This window comes from Pipistrellus kuhlii, unplaced genomic scaffold (genome assembly GCF_014108245.1).
Source record: "Pipistrellus kuhlii isolate mPipKuh1 unplaced genomic scaffold, mPipKuh1.p scaffold_m20_p_3, whole genome shotgun sequence".
NCBI classification, from domain to species: domain Eukaryota; kingdom Metazoa; phylum Chordata; class Mammalia; order Chiroptera; family Vespertilionidae; genus Pipistrellus; species Pipistrellus kuhlii.
In genome coordinates, this window is record NW_023425529.1 from 148,415,169 (window position 1) to 148,435,216 (window position 20,048).

The following is a 20,048-nucleotide window of genomic DNA, read 5'->3' on the forward strand; positions in this document are numbered from 1 at the left end:
GAATTCACTCTTTCCCCAATTTGTAGGTGCTGAGCAGAGTGGAATTAGCTCAAAAACTTAACTCATCCATCTGCTTTCCTTTGTTCAGATATTTTTGACTTATCTAGTCTTGCTCTTTTAGTCTCACTCATTCTTTGTCTAAGCATTGTACCTTTATTTCTTTACTGCCATTTTAGTTGGAGTTTGTGAGGGAGCAGAGGTTGCACAATATCAATTTAATTGGAAGTCTATATTTTCTAAAATCCTGTGAATAAGTGCATAGTCCATATTTTCAATCAGTATTTTACTTAAGAAAATTTCAGTAAAGACAAAGTTGTGAGTTGAATATAGTATTTCAGACTAGAGATGGGCAAACCTTTCCTCTCAAGGGCTAGATAATAAATAAATATTGTAGGCTTTATTGAATATTTTTTTTAAACTCTTTAAAAATGTAAAAATTATTTTTAACTTGTGGATTGGATTTGGCTGACAGACCAGTTTGATGACCCTTGTTCTAGATTTATTTGCAGTGATCTTGCTAGGCAACATGATTCGTTATTAATGAAGAAATTCTTTTCTTAACTAACATTTCTTAATAGAATTGCAAATTCTAATATTGTTCAGGTGACTTGGTTTTTTAAATAAATTACTGAGTGCTAATATTTATTTAATTTTCAGATGGTGACCCAGATAACTATGTTGCTTACTATCGAAGAGCTACTGCCTTTTTAGCTATGGGAAAATCAAAAGCAGCACTTCCTGATTTAACTAGAGTGATTGAATTGAAGATGGATTTCACTGCAGTAAGTGCATCTAAACTTTCTTTAAGGTTTAATTTAAGGGAACTTGGAAGAGGTAATTTGTTAAGTTGAGGACTGGCATGCTGGGTAGGCATAGCTGGAGGATATAGAAAGCCACTATGATGTAGTGAACTGGGCAATAAGAGCCTTCCAAAGTCGCTGACATCAAAGGTCTGAAAGAGGAACAGTGGGTACATTAGATAATTTTTAGAAGTGTGGCAGTGATGTTCACTCTGTCATTTAGGAAGACCTCTGTGTGGAAGATGAAGTGCAGGGCAAGAAGTGAGGCTGAGAAATGAGTTGACTCAGAGGCTGTTAAATTAAGAGGCTGTCCGGTTACTAATGACAGGGTCAATTAGTCAGTAGCAGGAACAGTAAAGAAAAGGAGACAACTAAGCAGTGGTTTGTGGTGAATTAGACAGAATTCTCCCCTAGGACCAACACATAGACTTCAGAAGTGGAGGAATTTACAACTTACTGGGATATGTTGACAATTGGCAGGTCAGTGTAATGGCTTAAAATAATAGGACCAATTAGATAGTTTCAAAATTAACTTGATGACTTATTTATTGTTTATATTCTGCCATATTTAAAAAAGAATTTGAGATAATTAGATATGGGTGAATGTTTGGTTTGAAATATTACTATTATTTTAAGATGGAATGCCCAAGTATCTAATTTTCTTTAATCTATTTGTAAGAAATAAGGCGAGCCCCCAAATTCAGGGGTCCTGGTAGCACACAGAACATACTCGGGAGCCAGGCAGCAAGGCAAACATCTTTACTTCTATGTAGAAGGGTGCGCACACATGGTCTGGAAGCACCCGCACACCAAGCAGGCAGTCTGCTTGGCTTTTTAATTCCTGACACACATGACCTATCCCTCACTCTTGATTGGAGCTCAGGTGCACAGTTTTGAGCAATTGGTTAATTCAAAGGGAGGGATTGTTTGCTATTTCAAGATGGTGGCCCCCAGGGAGCTGCAAGTCATGTGGCCAACATGGTGGCTGTCAAAACTGTTTATTGACAGAAAAGATGACTTGTTTATTCTCACATATTACTTTACCTAGCTAAGCACAACCTTTCACAAAGGCTAAGTAGCTCATTATTCTAATACTTCCATACAAACTCAAGCCACGAGACATCTACTCATCACACACACACACACAAATATATATTAGAGGCCCTGTGCATGAAATCGTGCATGGGTGGGGTCCTGCCAGCCTGGCCAGGGGGAGAGGCCATGGGCAGTTGGCCGACCTGCCTGCTGGTCGAACTCCTGGTCCAGGGGACAATTTGCAGATTAGCCTTTTATTATATAGGATATACACTGAGTGGCCAGATTATTATGCATTCAGAGATCATAATATAATCTGGCCATTCAGTGTATATACCAAGTTATGTTTAATGTAGTCTATTTTAAGTTGATAGTCACTTAGGTTTGAACATATTCTAAAATCAGTACAATTTTTACTCATCTCCTCCATGTTTTTGCTTTTGGCATTATTTTCCCCTTATTTTATGTGTGTTTGTGTATTCCTAAATTTATTGTTGTAATTACACATGATCTTCTTTTAACCTTTGTACTAGCTTTATAATTACTAGGTCCAGTGCACGAGATTCATGCATTGGGGATGGAGGGTCCCTCAGCCCTGCTCGTGCCCTCACAGTCTGGGACCCCTGGGGGATGTCCACCTATTGGCTTTATGTGAAATATCCAAATTCCATACAGACAGAAAATAAGTGGTTGCCAGGGACTAGGGTAGATATGGTAATGACTATTACTGAGTACAGGGTTTCTTTTAAAAAAAATATTTATATGTGAAATAAACATATATACATAAATGAAATATTACTATTATATAGCCTTTTGTGTCTGATTTCTTTTCAGTTAGCATGAAGTTTTCAAGGTTCTTATACTTTATTCCTTTTTATAGCTGAATAATAATTCCATTTTATAGATTTTATCACATTTGATTATTGATTTATTAGTTGATGGAAATTTGGATTGTTTTTCACTTTTTGGCTATTGCTGTGAACATTCATGTACAAGATTTTGTGTTTTCAATGTTTTCAACATTTTGGGTATAGCAAAAAATATTTTTAAGGAAGCATACTTTATCAAAAATTAAACATACTTGTTGGTTCCAGGAAATATTCTTAGAGTGCCAAATCAAATAGGCATTGAAAAATAATTTATTTCATTAACACTTCATTAGCTTATTTAATTTTATTCTTTGTGTTTAAAGAACATTTAGAAATGCATAGTACTCAGAACACCCTTTCTGTTTTTTTGTTTTGTTTTGTTTTCTAGGCAAGATTACAGAGAGGCCACTTATTACTCAAACAAGGAAAACTTGATGAAGCAGAAGATGATTTTAAGAAAGTGGTAAGTTAAATTTGTGTTTGGCTCTTTGAACATGCTATTTTGAGTGGATATATTTGATTTATATTTTATAGGAAGACATTTAATAAAAATTTTATATCTAAAAGGGAAAACATTTCATTTGTGTATATAAGAATCACAGTTCTTGAATTAATACTTGGTGGCTGACATCAAAGAGTCACTTTAATAGATAGTAGGTAAAGTGTGAGGAATAAATACATAATCCTGACTGTTTTTGTAGATCACATACTCTGTTTTGTCTTCTGTGAGAATCTAGGGATGTTAGCTGAGCTATTCTAAGAGTCCTCTAAGTAACTTGGGAACACCTTTATTTGATTTGAAAGGAATAATGACACAAATTCTTTTTTTGTTAATCCTTACTGGAAGTTATTTTTCCAGTGATTTTTTTTTTTTTTTTAAGAGAGAGTGGAAGGGGATGATGGAGAAAGAGAAAGGATGGGGGTGAGGGGAGAGGAAGGGAAGGAAGAGTAGAGAGAAGGAGGGAGAGAAACATCAGTGTGAGAGAGATACATTGATTGGTTGTCTCCCATATGCCCCCCTTCCTGCCCTATAACCATGAAACAAACCTGAAATGAGGTATGTGCCCTTGACTGAGAATCAAACCCATGACCCTTCGATGGGGAGGGTTGACTGCTCTACCACTGAGCAACACTGGCAGGGGCCATTAAACAGATTCTTAAAAGGGATTTTTTCAATTTCCCATATGGCTACTTTAGTAAAGTGTTGTTGAGGATTTCATTCAAGAGGGCAGAGTAGCATATCCAGAATCTCTATGACAAACTGACCTTTTACTTGCTAATGCTAGCAGCCTTTCATAGCTAGCTTTGTTGTATTATTATACTAAAATAACCTGTACCAGGCAGAGATGAAAAGTTATGAAATTGGGTGAAGAAAACAGAGAACTCTGTATTATTCCCACTTCATTTGTTCATTTAACAAACCTTCATTTTGCTAGACATTATAATGTTATATGTTTGATTTCTGTCCAAAAAAGCATAAAGCATTTTGGATTTTTTGATGGAATGTAAGATAATATGTAATTAAAAGGGGTATATCCTGAAAAATGATTTAGAGAGAGATAGCTAGCCCAATGTCTTTATGCCTTCCTTGGGCTTGTTTTAAGTCGAGCATTTTTGTTCTACATGGATTTGTTTCTGGAATGATTTAAAAAGGCCATAAATGTAGAGTCCATTACTCATTATTTGGATTTTTGTAGTTTATCAAAATGCGTAGGTACTATGATGATATCCACTCTGAAAATAAAATTAAAATTTCTAACATTTTCATAGCCTTACCTCAATGCTCAGTCATAGGCAGAAAAATCTAGAAAACATAATAGTTTTGAATCAGAATCTTGGCTCATGATCTCAGTAACATTGTATGTCATTTTCTGTTGATCTAATCTTCCTTGCTACTTGAGAGCAGGCTGAAGGATGAGTGGTGGAGATACAGAGGTGCTGGGAGCATACCTTTCTCTAGCTCAGTCTCTAGCAAGTGTTTTATAAAAATCTGTCGAATGGATAAATAAATAATAAAACACAAGGATGTGTTTTTTTCTTTTTAACAAATACTGATATATATTACTTCGAGTTTGTTTTTTTCAATCATACATTAATAACACAATTTATTTATTTATTTATATATTATTATTATTTTTTGTTAATCCTCAGCTGAGGATATTTTTTTCATATACATTTTTTTTTAGAGAGGGTAGAAGAGAGAGAGAGAGGCACATCGATTGTCTGCCTCCTGCACAAACCCTGACTAGGGCTGGGGAACCTGCAACTGGGTATCTGCCTTTGACTGGAATTGAATCCAGGACCATTCAGTCTGCAGGCCAATGCTCTATCACTGAGCCAAATCAGCTTGGGCGAAATAGCACAATTTATAATCAAGCTTTAGCATAAATTAATCCTTAGTGGACATTGAATGTATCTTTTTGGAAAAGTGAGTGTTTGGAACTTGGGGTATGTATTGGGTTAATTGCAGCCCTTTCTGTGATCAATATGAAAACCTCCCAGAAACAAGAAGGGGAACTTTCGTGTTACTTTCCACTTTTAGATTGTTCTCTGACAGTCATGCTTCTGCTGGTGTGTTCTTAATACTGTCATTGCTGTTACTGGTATAGGATTCTTCCATGAGAACGCACATCAGTACTGAATGTTTAATTTTTAATTTAAAGTTTTGAGATAATCGTAGCTTCCCATGAAATTGTAATTAACACAGAGATTCTTTGTACTTTTTACTTAATCCCCAGTTTTCCCCAATATAATTAGCATATTACCCTTTTATTAGTATAGATGGTATTGCTTTATAGACCGAGTTGTGGAAAATAAAGTTAGTTAAAAGGAAAAAAATGTGTAAATGTTATCACTACAGAAAACATTTATGTGTGCTAGATTGGTATAAGTGGCAATTGTTTAAAGCTTATAGCTTGCCTTGTCAACTGACTTTCCCCTCTCTCACCTTCCAACAACAACAAGAAGAGACTAGACTGCAAAGATGAGGAGAGGAAAGATGCAAATTCCATCCAGAAGAGGCACTCTCTAATACATTCCAATACAATCTATTCAAAAGGGAGCAGTGATGAACCTATAGAAAAGAAGTAATCAATAAACTTCTACTTTTACCGAGAGCAAAGAGACAGCGCACACACATTTGTACTCCTTACAATGTGGTCTATCAGAAGTATTCAAGACCACCCTAATAAGGATGATAAGACAGTCATAGACAAGCATTCCATGGCCATAATGCAACTCACCTTCAGCTGATAACTCAGTCATGCAGTGATAGTCCACCCCCAGCCAGAGCAAGCTGAGGTTGACCAATTCCTTCCTAGTTACCTATGACTACTTGGAGTCCTGTCTATTACTTCAAAAGCCAGAGGCTCTACAGACAAAATAGAATACCTAAAGTTTTCTAAAAACAAATGGAGAAATATAGAGCCTCTATCAAGTGATAATAATCTTAATGTTTTTCCTTTGGAGTATTTTCTCCTACCAGGTGGTTCTGGGGGTGTTTTTACAAAATAAATCCACTAAATGGGGAAACAGTATGATTGGTCAATTGAAGAAGAGACATTTTTAGAAATCAACTATGGTCTTCATCGCACCCAAAATTAGAACCTAGCAACTACAATTCTCATCTTAATAAGAATATTAGATTTCAGGAATTATTACATAACTAATCTGAAAGAAAAAAGTCCCCCCAAAACTCAGTAGCTTTTAAAATTTTTTAAAAAATTATTTATGTCCTTTTTCCCCATTGACCGCTCCCCAGCTGTTCCCACCCTCCAGCACATGTCCTCACTCCCTGTACTGTCTGTGTCCATGAGTTATGCTTATATGCATGCACCTCCCCTGCTTTCCCTCTGAGGTTGGACGGTCTGTTCAATGCTTCTGTTTCTCTGAATCTATTTTTTGTTAATCAGTTTATGTTGTTTAAAGTCAGTAGCTTTTTATTGTAGCACCTCATTTTTCTGAGCCATTAAGCTTAATGTTTTCCATCTGGAGGAAGAAATTATTAAGAGTCATTGTATATGAGACCAGGCTGGGAGTGGGGATGAACTGTAAACAGACACAAAGGATCTTATTGGGGTGACATAAATGGTCTAAAAATGTGGAGATGGTTGCATACATGGTTTTTTAATTAAAAATCACAGAATTGCACACCCAAAATTAGTGAATTGTTGATATATATATATATATATATATATATATATATATATATATATATATATATATATTACACATGGATGATGTTGTTTAAAAAGAGACAAGGGCCCTAGTTGGTGTGGTTCAGTTGGTTGGGTATCATCTTGTGCATCAAAACGTTGCCAGTTTGATTCCTGGTCAGGCCACATGCCCAGATTGCAGGCTCCATCCCTGGTAGGGGGTGTGCAGGAGGCAGCTGATCTGATTGATAGTCTGCTCTCACATTGATGTTTCTCTCTCCCCCTCCCCCCTCCCCCCTTCCTCTCCCTCTCCCCCTCTCCCTTCCTCTCTCTTTCAAAATCAATAAAAATATCTGTCTATAGAAAAGCCTAAGCATTCGACTGGTCGCTATGTTGCACACTGACAACCAGGGGGCAGGTGCTCAATGCAGGAGCAGCCCCCTGATCACTGCGCTCCCACAGTGGGAGTGCTGCTTAGCTGACTGACAGGTGCCAGACGTCAGGCTCACGGCTGGTGAGTGCAGCCGCAGCGGTGCAGGCCTCTCCTGTGGGCATTCCTCCTGAGTGTCCCTCCCCCATCTGGATTGGGACTGGGATGGACCGGCACCAGGACTGACTGGGCGTGAGCCCGCAGCCGCTTCTTGGTCACGGGTGTGCTGGTATCACCCTAGGACTGTGCGTTGAGACCGCAGTAGGGCAGCAATGAGCTGCTTACCTAGTGGCAGTGAGCTTACCTAGCAGGGCTGGGATGAGAAGGAGGGGCGAGGTGCCCAACTCAGGCTCTGGCTCCTCCCAGCTGCCTGCCACTTCACACACTACTACATCCCTCAGGGGGATGTTGGAATGCTGGTTTCAGCCTGATCCCCAAGGCCACGCCAAGGGACCCCACCAGTGCACAAATCCATGCGCTGGGCCTCCTGTTTAAAATAAAAAGAGACAAGGTGTCAACCTCTTAAAACCTCATGATAGCCTTTAAATAAAGTATTACTAATACTCTTATTTTTCCTTATATATTCTTTTTTTCTTATTATACCTTAGCCCCTCCGGCATCAAATGCTTTTTCTGTTTTACAAGCTCTAAAAAATGCCCTCTCTGTCTCTCTTTCCCTGTTTTTTTTTTGTTTTTTTTTTTTAATTTTTAAATTTTGGCAAGATTATTTTATACTTAAAAATAAGTATAACTAGAAAACAAAATACATAAAACTCATTATTTTCTCTAGAGCTATACATAAGAAAGTGAGAATGGTGCTTTCCTTTAGTCTCCATTCTTCTCTGCCCTCTCATGTTCCTAAATATATTTGCTTCCTGTGTCTGGGGGTCCAGGTCTTTGGCCCTCACTCCACTGCTCGCTCACGTGCACCACACTGGTGGGAGCTGCCTTTGCTGTTGCTTTCCATGGTGGTCAGCACCAGGAGCAAGTCAGTGGACAAGACAAGCCGGGTCTGCTAGTGTCTCGATCCTTTCTCCTCAGTGAATTTAATTAGGAATGCTTAGATTATTGTGTATACTATGGATATTAGACTTAAGAGATGGAAACCCGGTTTAATTTAATTTATTCTTATAGCTCAAATCTAATCCAAGTGAAAATGAAGAAAAGGAAGCCCAGTCCCAACTTATAAAATCAGATGAAATGCAGCGTTTGCGTTCACAAGCCCTTCATGCTTTTGAAAACTCAGATTATATTGGTGCTATAACCTCCCTTGACAAGATTTTAGAGGTAAGTTTCTTAAGTATTACAGCTGACAAGCCTAACACTTACTGCTTTTACAATAAGGCATCGTTATATACTTTGATATGTAATGTACCACAGAAAACCTAAATAGTATAAAATCAGACTGTCCTTGGGCTTTTGGCTGTTAGGAGAAACATGGTCTTTATAGAGAACAAAATTTGTAACTGAAGTTTTCAGTAAATGTAATGAATGTGCTGTGAAATGGGAGTTACATATTTTTATACATTGCTTGCTTTGCTATTTTTACTTTACTTTTTTTGGGGGGGAATGGGGAAGAAAACTCTAGAGGTTAAATAATGGAGTACAAGATGAAAGAGTTGGCTAAGAAAAAGGAAAAATAATGTTTGGGAGGAAAGAGGAGTGTTTAGAGTGAGAAGTTTCTTGGGAAAAAGGCAGATGAAAAGAGTTCATAGGATCCAGACAGTTCTAGATTGGGAAAACAAAGTCTATAGTTTCCTTGCCTCCGAAACTTACTAATGACAAGTGGTTTCAGAAGGAAGTCTACTAAAATATTCATATGAAAGAAATCATAATTCATATTTATAATTTTTATGAAACTTTAATATACAGTTTCATTTCATCTTTGTGGTAAATTTTTATGTAGAATGTGCATTTTAACAATTTTATAGAGGAAATTGTGATGTGATTAAGTAGAATTCACGTTTTGCTAAGTCATTTTGTAAATGTTTTATTAAGGAAAAATATAGTTACAATTTTTACCTTCCAGTATTTAAACTGTCCATTTTGACTTAACTTATTGTTCATATTTAATTGATATCCAATGTTGTCTTTGATAACTTAATATATGTGGGAAGTTGACATGACTTTAGCATAAGTTTTAAGAAATGTGTACAAACACGTCTACAGACCTTACTGGTGAGCTTTTGGGTTTACATTTTGAAGAATACCAGTGCATTTACTACACATGGTAAACGTGCAATGAAATGGAAATGAAGCCTCCACCTTCTCACATTGTTTTTCTTTTCTTTTCTTTCTTTTTCTGATATGAGGGCTTAATTTCAAGATGACATTTTACAAGACAGAATTTTACTTAGTTATTAGTAGAATAAAAATATTTTGCAAATTTAGAACCTAGATTTTTATTTTTTGTTACTAGAAAGTAGAATTGTTGGTTACAAAAATCCCTTTACAGAATACCCTCTTCAAAATCAAATATGTTTCATTGGGAACAACATTCTACTAGTAAATGCCATGTGTTCTTATTTTCAAAGTTTTACAATTATATCATTGAAGGAGGTAGGAAAAGGGCCTTGTCAGTGTATGTATATCCTTCCCCTGTTAGAATTTATTTACAATATTCTTAGAGAAATTATTTTATTACATTTACTAAGTTTTGTCATATGTAAATTGTTTCAGATTTCTAAATACTATTTACTATATAGAAGTTACCACATTAATTGAGGATGTTTTATAAATATATAGGTGAAATATGTGGGGTGTAAGTATAAATGTGCATAATTTATTGTTTCTTAAAATCTAGTTCTTTTGTTTCTCAAGGTTTGTGTTTGGGATGCCGATCTACGGGAACTTCGAGCTGAGTGTTATATAAAAGAAGGGGAACCTAGGAAAGCAATAAGTGACTTAAAAGCAGCATCAAAATTGAAAAATGACAATACTGAGGCTTTTTATAAAATCAGCACACTGTACTACCAACTAGGAGATCATGAACTATCCCTCAGGTGCATTCTGCTGGCTCACACATATCATCCTTTGTTGTTGGCAGTAACATAATACTATTTTCTTTTTAATTTTAAATTAATAAAATTGTGGTTAAAGCTGTTTTTATTTTCTGTTGTGTTTATATATTTTGTGTTTATATCCTATTATTTATTTATACATTTCAAATTATTCTAGTTCTACATAGTTTATTTTCATGAACTATTCTTATTAAAATAAATAGGGATGTTATTATTTGTAGAAACAAAATGGAGTATTTAATGTATAACCCTACTTAAGTCATTTTAATTTGAATTAATAAGTATGTGCATGTTCCAATATGTGCAAATATATGGTAAATTATTAAGCCAGTATGTTTTAATTATTACACACAACAAAATACCTTTTATTGTAATTTCTATATTTAGTATGGAGAATTAACTACTCATTGATTATTTTGACTTGGAATATTTTCTTCTTTTTAAATACATGAACAGTGAAGTTCGGGAATGCCTTAAACTGGACCAAGATCATAAAAGGTGTTTTGCACACTATAAACAAGTAAAGAAACTTAACAAGCTGATTGAGTCAGCGGAAGAACTCATCAGAGATGGCAGGTAAGCATATCCTGTCTAGAATCTCCAGCTCCCTCATGTGTCCTTTGTAGACACAAAAGAACCATTGAACTGCTTGCTTTTTTACCCTTTAGCAATCAAGGATGGAGTTATCTTAACACTGGGCTTTAACAAAATCTGTACATTAAAAATAATGCAGCAGAATATAAATAATAGTAACTGCATAGTATTCTTACCGGATTTATTTCTATTTCACCAAATACTTATTGAGTATTTGCTGTATCAAGCACTGACTATGTCCTGGGGTTGCAGAAATGCATATGACTAGTTTTTTATTTTAAGAAGCTTTTGGTATAGTTAGGGAGACAGACATATAAATTATTAAAAGGTAATGTAGTGATAGAGATATATACAGAGTATACAGAGATTTTTTCCCCCCCTCCATGATATAAGAATCTCAGTTATAATAGTTCCTTTGTTATAGTACCTGAAAAATATTGTACTTTTTTCCGGCCTCCATGATTCCTGATGAGAAATCCATTGTCATTTTAATTGCTTTTTTCTCCTAAAGATAAGGTATGATTTTCCTCTGACTTCTTATAAGATTTTTCCCCTTGCCTTTAGCATTCATGAGTTTAATTATGATGTGCCTCAATGTGCATTTCCTGTGTTTATCCTTTTTGGAGTCTATAATATTTCATTGCTAGAATATGTAGGTTTACATCTTATCAGATTTGGGAAGTTCCCAATTAATATTTTTGGAGTGATTTTGAGCCCTTCCCTCTCTATACTTTGCTTCTTAGACTCTGATTGACTTAAAGGTTAATAACTCTTTTGTTATAGCCCTACAGATTCCTAGGCTCTGTTCTTTTTTTTTTTCTCTTCAATTTATTTTCTCTCTTGTTAAAATTTGGTAATTTCTGTTGTTCTAATTCATTGATTCCTTTTTCCTTCAATCAGCTATTTAGCCCATTCCATGACTCTTTTCAGTTTTTTTATTTTTCAGTTCTAAAAATTGGTTATTCTTTTATATCTTCTGTTTCTTTGTTGAGGCATGGTTGTTGGTGTTTTTTTTTTTTTTCGTTTTAAATACGTTTTTATTTATTTTATAGAGAGAAAAGGAGAGGGAGAGAGACAGAAACACCAATAATGAGAGAAAATCATCTATTGAATACCTCCTGCACAAGCCTACAACCCGGGCATGTACCCTGAGGGTAATTGAACTTTGACCTCATGGTTCATGGGTTGACATTTAACCACAGAGCTAAGCCAGCTGGGCCATTCTGTTTTTTTGTTGTATTTTCTCCCTTTGCTCAGAGCATGTTTATCATTATTGCTTTTTTATGGCTGCCTTAAAGTTTTTGTCAGATAATTCTAACATGTCTGTCTTGTTAGTGTTCGAATTTATTGTCTCTCTCTCAGTTTGAGATCTGTTACTTTGTATGGGAGTGGTTTTTAATTGAAACCTGGACAGTAAGACTGTTTTTTTTCCTGCTTTGGCTGGTTTTTCTGATATTGTTTCAGCAAATGTCTAATGTCTAGTGGCAGTGGAGGTAGAAGTCCACTCAGCCTTCATTGATACTCGAGGTGTGGGGGCTTCTTGCTACTGCTTGGTGCAGGTGAGAGTTTAGGGGGGCTTATTTGCAGCCATGGTTGAAAGTTCTGGCTCTTCACCTGGCCTTTTCTGACAGCACCGTGGTCTGGGTGTGGGCACAGCTCATCAGTCTAACCGTGAAAGAAGGCTGGATGCTCTCCCCTGACCTGCTGGTGTTGATGGGGGTGGTGCCATAATTTTCTCTGGTGTTCGGCTGGAGTAGAGCCATTGTTCTGTCTTGCCAAGCTGCTCTTTCCAGGTCTTTTGGCTTGGGGCAGCAGGTTTTTGCTTTTTGTTTGTGTTATGTATGTGTGTGTATTTGTAACCAATAGCATTTCTGGGTTGCTTGCTGGCTTCCTCAGCTCCAAGTCTGGGGTATATGAAGCAAAAGAGAAACCCAAGGACTTACCACATTGTTTTCCCTCAGGTCTAGAAGTCCTACCTGTCTCCATCTTTCCCTTTCTCAGTCTTTGAATATTTAAAAAATGTCTAGTGTCTAGGGTATTCATTGCACCTAGGTGGACAAATTGGGGAAAGTACATTTATTCCACCTTCCCAGAAGTTAGTTTTTGTTTTCTTAAGTGAGGTGCAGTATTTTCTAATTGAGCTTTTTATTTTGAGCTAATTGTAGCTTCACATGTAGTTGTAAAAAGTAAAGCAAGGTCTCACATACTCTGTGCAGTTTCCTACAGTTGTTTTATCACTATGGAAAATTTTAGAGCCATATCCCTACTAAGATTTTGACATAGCTAGCTAGCTTCTGTTGTAAATATTACATTTAAAGCTGTGTTTTAATTCATCTGCATTTAAAGGTGAAGATTGTAGCAATTTGGAAATAATGTGCCATATTATATATCCTTTAGTTTGCCATTACTGAGAAAAATAACAGGATGTATAACAGGATTAGTACTTTTCAACAGTTTTTAAGCTGCAAAAATAGCTTTTATTGTTCTTAGACAGCTACCGGGTTTCCCCGAAAATAATACATCCTCCGAAAATAAGACCTACTTACAGATTTCCTTCTGGGTGAAATATAAGGCATCCCCCTGAAATTAAGGCCCCCCTAGGCTAAACATGAGAGATTTGGTCCACTGATTCTGAAAGAAATGGAGTCACAAGAAATTCACCAGGAAATTCAGGAATTGGATTGTTATGATGATGTTCCAGAAGATGATGACATGATTATCATTGAATAAATGAGTCAATTCTTGATACTGTAGGATTCAGTTTGTCTGGTTTGTGTTGACAACTACCGTACTACCTTACCCTATACAGGTAATACATTTCCTTTATTTTCATTTAACAATAAGTGTGTACTGTATTCCTCTTCATGGAAAAATAATACATCCCCTGAAAATAAGACCTAGCGCATCTTTGGGAGCAAAAATTAATATAAGACACTGCCTTATTTTCGGGGAAACAGGGTAGTAAAGTTAGCAATTTAAACAGGTTCCTTCTGCAAGGATGTACACTGTGTACTTAGCTGTGAATATTAGCGTTCATTATATAAAATAAGCATGTATTATATATAATGGGTTCCATGATTTCATGAAAGTCAGAGTGACCAAAAAATAAAACCTTCTCTCTGCTTTGTTATAAGTGCTCTATTAACATTGGTCTGTGGACTGAAAGGTCCCGGGTTTGATTCCAGTCAAGGACATGTACCTTGGTTGCAGGCACATCCCCGGTAGGGGGTGTGCAAGAGGCAGCTAGTCGATGTTTCTCTCTCATCGACTTTTCTAGCTCTCTATCTCTCTCCCTTTCTCTCTGTAAAAAATTAATAAAATATATTAAAAATAAATAAATAAATAAATATAAGTGCTCTATTAAGCCAGACTTTAACAAAGTGTTTTATTCAGTTTCAAAATCATGAGCATTTTTCTGTAAAGAAATTCATCAGGTGGTTTGATTGGTACTCACAAGTATGCTCTGATTTGTCATTTTATGTGGTCATGTGTTTTATATCTTAACTCTTTATTGCAGGTAGTGCATTCCTTACTACTGTAGATTAGTAAGTAAAAGCAGTGTTTGAAGGCATGTGCTCATTCAGGTAAACAGATTAAGCAACATATAGTGAAGAATAGAGTTTCTTTGACTCTGGAAATAGAATTTGTTGCTCATTTTGATTTGCTCATTTAATAGATACACAGATGCGACCAGCAAGTATGAATCTGTCATGAAAACAGAGCCTAGTATTTCTGAATATACAATTCGTTCAAAAGAAAGGATTTGCCACTGCTTTTCTAAGGTAACAGTTGACCCATTCTCAGAAATGCAGAAACTTAACATATGGAATAAAAACCATCAATCATTTTCTCACATTTACTTTTAGGATGAGAAGCCTGTTGAAGCTATTCGGGTGTGTTCTGAGGTTTTACAGATGGAACCCGACAATGTGAATGCTCTGAAAGACCGAGCAGAGGCCTATTTAATTGAAGAAATGTATGATGAAGGTAAATCTATAAGGAATTGGATTTTCAGAATCTAAAAATTGATGTATATGAAAATTAGTATATGTTTAACATCCTGTTGTTTAGAACAAGTTTATCAGAGTACCAGGAAATGTTGACCATTTTAGAAAAATCGTAGAGAGCTTCAAAGTTATTCTTCCTTAGAACTTGAAAGGTATACCATATAAGGAAAAAGTTCTGCTGTTGAAGCCAGTTCAGTAGAGTCTAAAAAAAATTTAGCCTTTCTTTTTAGATAAGTTAGAAAAGGTAAATAACAAAATAGAAAACTTAAATTGTGGATTTTATATCATCCAGAGGAATCACTGTTAATTTTGAAATTAATCTCTTTCAGACTTTTTTCTATACATAGTCTATATTCTATACATGTTAGAATATACATATTCTATGCATATATAGTATACATATTATATATGCATCATACATTTTTATGTCATATATTCCTAAATAGACAATGATCTTCTGTGATCCCTAAGCTGTTTAATAACATTAGGATAGCTGCTTACCCTGCTTTGTTCAGTTTGAAGTAATGGAGATTTCTCTGTGGTAAGGACCTTGAGTAAAGGCAGTGCCCTATTTTTGGAAGATAACTAAGGCATATATACTAATGTACATATTTTGAAAACTAGACTTTTTTGTGTGTGACAATATGCTATGAACATTTAAATGATATGGTTTTTAAAAGAAGTAAGCCTTTTTGCTCTTATTCAAAGCTTTCATTGCAGATCAGGTAAACTATTTTAAATTGAAAACACAGTATTTTTCTGGTGAAATTTAGTTTATGGTACTCTATTTTTTCAATTAAGTATTGAATATTTAATAAAAGAATATGGCTATTAAAATAATACATATTAATTTTAATGTAATGCAAAAATAGTCTTAAGTGGTAATTGTACATAAAATTTTAAATGCAATAAGAATACATCACAGCTACGATAAAACCTATTCTAAGAAGGAAATAAGTACACTTCTAATTAAGAAAGGTTTATAGTATTCACTTTTTAAAGCAAAGTAATTATTCAGTTTTTCTGCTTTCTACAATTTGAAAAGAATTTTGCTCCTAAGTGGTTTCCTGGGAGTGATGACAGCTCTGGTTACTGCTATTTGTGGGACATATTTATAGTATAGTTTGAAGTCTGATTGAAGCTTGAAATGTATGCAGTCAGTATAAGTTTTAACGTATATAAGAACACTTCGGTAAGGCAGGTAATCTATATGGAAGAGTCAATTAACATAATTGTTCTTTTCACATTTGAGCTATTTTGTCTACTCAGTACTTTACAGTTTTCATTCCAGTTAGTTTTTGAATTGTTTCATCAAAGGAACTTTTGCATCTATGCTAATAAAAGGGTAACATGCTAATTAGGCCAGGTCGAGCCGTCATCTTCCAGACATCTGATTTCCTTCAAGACAAAGCCATGGTGGTGGGGGCCAAGGAAGAGGCAGTTAGGGGCGATCAGGCAATTGGCGACCAAGCCAGCAGGAGAGGGCAGTTCGGGGGCACCAGGCTGGCAGAGGATGGCAGTTGGGGGTCACCAGGCTGGCAGGTAAGGGCAGTTGGGGGCAAAATGGACAGCAGGGGAGGGAAGTTGGGGGCAACTAGGTAGTCAGGGGAGGGCAGTTGGGGGTGGTCAGGCTGGCAGGGGAGGGCAGTTAGGGACGACCAGGCCAGCAGGCAGGTGAGTGGTTAGGAGCCAGTGGTCCTGGATTGTGAGAGGGATCCCGGATTGGAGAGGGTGCAGGCCGGGCTGAGGTGTATGAATTTCATGCATTGGGCCTCTAGTCTATATATAAATCCTTAGCTCTAATTGTGAAATTAGAGAAGCTGTAGAATATAAAAAACATAGCTGTAAAAAAAAAAGGTTAATTCTTTTTGACTGCTAAATATAATTTGAAAGGTACTTTTGTGAATGTCAAACTGACTTTTTTTTAAGGGAAATGACAACTTTAAAAAATTAATTTGTGTGACATTGGTTAATAGGATAATATAGATTTCAGAATAGCTTAATTCTTGAAGAAAAAGATGCTTAATACTACTTTAGTAGAACAGATGTCTTTAAAGTCTGTTTTTTCCTTTAGAAATTTCTTGTAAATAGGAGTTTATTTTTTGGGGGGGGGTATTTTATTTTATCTATTTTACTTTTTGCATTTTAATTTCTTTATTGATTAAGATATTACATATGTGTCCTCATCCCCCCATTACCTAGGAGTTTATTCTTTGTCTTAGGGGGAGGGCTTAGATTATACACTGGCACCTTTTTGACTTATTGTTTTACAAGAGTAACATTGTTTGAGTCTCAGGTTTGGAAATTTAGGCAAGGTCCTGGAGATTGCTAGGTCTCTAAATTGGGGGGATCGTGAGGAGGCCTATTTAGTTGAAACTGAAAGGTGTTATTTGACTTGTTTAGATTTGAATCTGAGGTTCAGTAAATGATGTAAGTGGCTAATAATCTTATTCAACTAGGCTAAATAATATGTTGAAACCCTTAGTTAAAATATGAAAGCTTTCCATATTCTGTTACTATTACCTATTTAAAAGTAAATCAGCAATTTAAAATGATAGTAGGTATATAATGAATAAAGAAGAAATAGGTTTAAATTAGTGGATAATGGAATATGGAGATTAATTTTGGGCTTACAATAGAATTATCGGGAAAGAGTACTGTATTCCACTCATTAGGAAGCAAGTAAGGTAAATTGTTGTTTGAGGATGCCTCTGAGACTATGAAAAAGGAAGGGGGCTCTTTGTCTTTCTATGACTGATTCTTTTAATAGTTTTTGAGAGGAACAATTTGACATTGAAGCAATACTGAGTGGTTGACACATTTCCTTTAAATATAAGGTGATTTATGTGTCCTTATGAGATAAGCAGTTATACTTTCTTGAACTTAAGCTACCTGTGTCTTTTTTATTAACTGGTACTTGTGCCTGGCACACAGGCAGGTATTCATATATTTGCCGAATGAATAAATGTGGTTAAACAATAAGGTCAGAGTGCAAAGATTGTGGAATTTGGAATTAGTCCTGAGTTTGAGTTTGGCTTTGCCATTTTACTAAATTAATTTACTTTTTTGTTAATCCTCATCCGAGGATATTTTTCCATTGAGTTTTAGAGGGGGGAAGGGAGAGAGGAAGGGGGAAATGAGAGAGAAGGAAACATCTATGTGAGGGAGACATGGATTAGTTGGGATCATCCAATGTGTGCACTGATGCTCTAACCACAGCGCCATGCTGGCCATGGCAATTTATTATTTTTAATCATAAATAATTACACATAAAATCTACCAAATTGATTTTAAGGCCAGACGTTCCCCACCCCTCACCTCCTTGCAAACATTTGGTATTGTCAGACTTTTAAATTTTATGCATTTTAGTATCTTATGGCTTCAATCTGTGGCATTTCTAAAATTTAAATTTTATTTTGTTGACCTTAGAGTGTGGGAGAGAGAGAAAAACATTCTTCAGTTGCCCCCTGTATGTGCCCTGACTGATGATTGAATCTGAAATTTAGGTGTGTGCCCTGACTGGAAATTGAACCTGCTACCTATTGGTATGTGGGACAATGTTCCAACCAACTAAGCTACACCAGCCAGGGCTTACTCTGTGTTTTTGATGACTAAGGTTGTTGGATACTTCTTCATAACTTCTTCATATGTTGCCTTTATATTCAAATAACTTTTTTTGTGATATGTTCAAATATTTACCCATTTAACCAAATGTGTTGTTTCTGCCCTGACTGTGTGGCTCACTTGGTTGAGCATCATCCATTGGATGCACCAAAGAGTTGCCATCTTAATTCCCAGTCAGGACACATACACAGGTTGCGGATTTGATCCCATTGGGGTGCGTGTGGGAGGCAACTGATCTATGTTTCTATCCCTCTAACAACAACAAAAAGAAATGTTTAAGTGTTGTTGTCTTTTTGTTACTGAGTTGTAGAATTTGTTAATCCTCATCCAAGGATATTTTTGTGTTTTTCTTCTTTATTTTATTAATGTGATAAATTAACACTGATATTTCTAAAGTTAAATCAACCTTGAAGTATTGGATTAAACCCTTCTTGGACATGGTGTCTTATCATCTTTAGATATTGCTGGACTTGATTTGCTAATATTTTAAGTGTGCATCTATATGTTCACAAGGGATATTGCTCTGTAACTTCTTTTTTTAATATCTTTATCAGATTTTAGTGTTAAGGCTGTCCTAAACTCAGTTACAAATTGTTCCTTTCTCTGAAAGAGTTGTGTAAGATTGATATTTTCTTTAAAGTTTGAGACAATATACTAGTGAAGCCATTTTGGTCCTGGAGTTTTCTTAGTAGGAAGATTTTTTCTGATTATGTTGTTTCATTAATCGATATAGGGCTATTTATATTTTCTGTTAGATCTTGGGTTAGTTTTTATAAGTTATCACTTTCATGGAATTTGTTTATATTGCTGAATTTGTTGGCATGAAGTTCATATCATCTTTTTCCCCTTACTGTCTATATTATCTGAAGTGATTATTTCTCTTTCATTTCGAATAGTGATAATTTGTGTTTTCTTTTTCCCCCTCTTGATTAGTGTAGTTAGAGTTTGGTCACATTTGTTGGTCTTGAAAGAACCTATTTATGGATTTGTTAATATTTTCTATGATTTTTCTTTATTATTTTTCCTCTACCTTCCTCTGACTTTGGGTTTACTTTGTGCTTTTCCAGCTTCTTAAGGTGTAATTATCATTGCTTTTAGTCCTCTTTTTATTTGTAATACTAGAGGCCTGGTGCACAAAATTTGTGCACTCAGGAGGGGGAGGTGTCCCTCAGCCTGAATTGCGAAAGTGTTCAGGCCAAGCCGAGGGACCCCACCAGTGTATCATCAGGGCCAGGGAGGGATGCGGGAGGTTGGCTAGCGGGAGAAGGACTGTGGGAGGGCTCCAGGGTGTGTCTGGCCCATCTCGCTCAGTCCCAATTGGCCAGACCCCAGCAGCAAGCTAACCTACTGGTCAGAGCGTCTGCCTCCTGGTAGTCAGTGCATGTCATAGCGAGCAGTTGAGCGGCCTTAGCATATCATTAGCATGCTTTGCTTTGATTGGTTGTATGGTCGACCAGACAACCAGGCACTTAGTATATTAGGCTTTTATTATATAGGATAAGCATTAAAAGCTGTA

At 36.0% G+C, this 20,048-nt stretch overlaps 1 protein-coding gene across 2 annotated transcripts in view; it reads left to right on the top strand.

The window, feature by feature from the left end:
• Positions 1 to 20,048, top strand: part of DNAJC3 (DnaJ heat shock protein family (Hsp40) member C3) — a 59,493-nt gene that overhangs the window by 26,662 nt on the left and 12,783 nt on the right. For both annotated transcript variants that reach the window (XM_036458876.2, XM_036458877.2), the window contains 7 exons: positions 658 to 782; positions 3,093 to 3,167; positions 8,422 to 8,574; positions 10,108 to 10,289; positions 10,764 to 10,883; positions 14,578 to 14,683; positions 14,768 to 14,888. In XM_036458876.2, the coding sequence (XP_036314769.1) occupies positions 658 to 782; positions 3,093 to 3,167; positions 8,422 to 8,574; positions 10,108 to 10,289; positions 10,764 to 10,883; positions 14,578 to 14,683; positions 14,768 to 14,888 (882 nt within the window). The remainder of the gene's footprint in view (positions 1 to 657; positions 783 to 3,092; positions 3,168 to 8,421; positions 8,575 to 10,107; positions 10,290 to 10,763; positions 10,884 to 14,577; positions 14,684 to 14,767; positions 14,889 to 20,048) is intronic.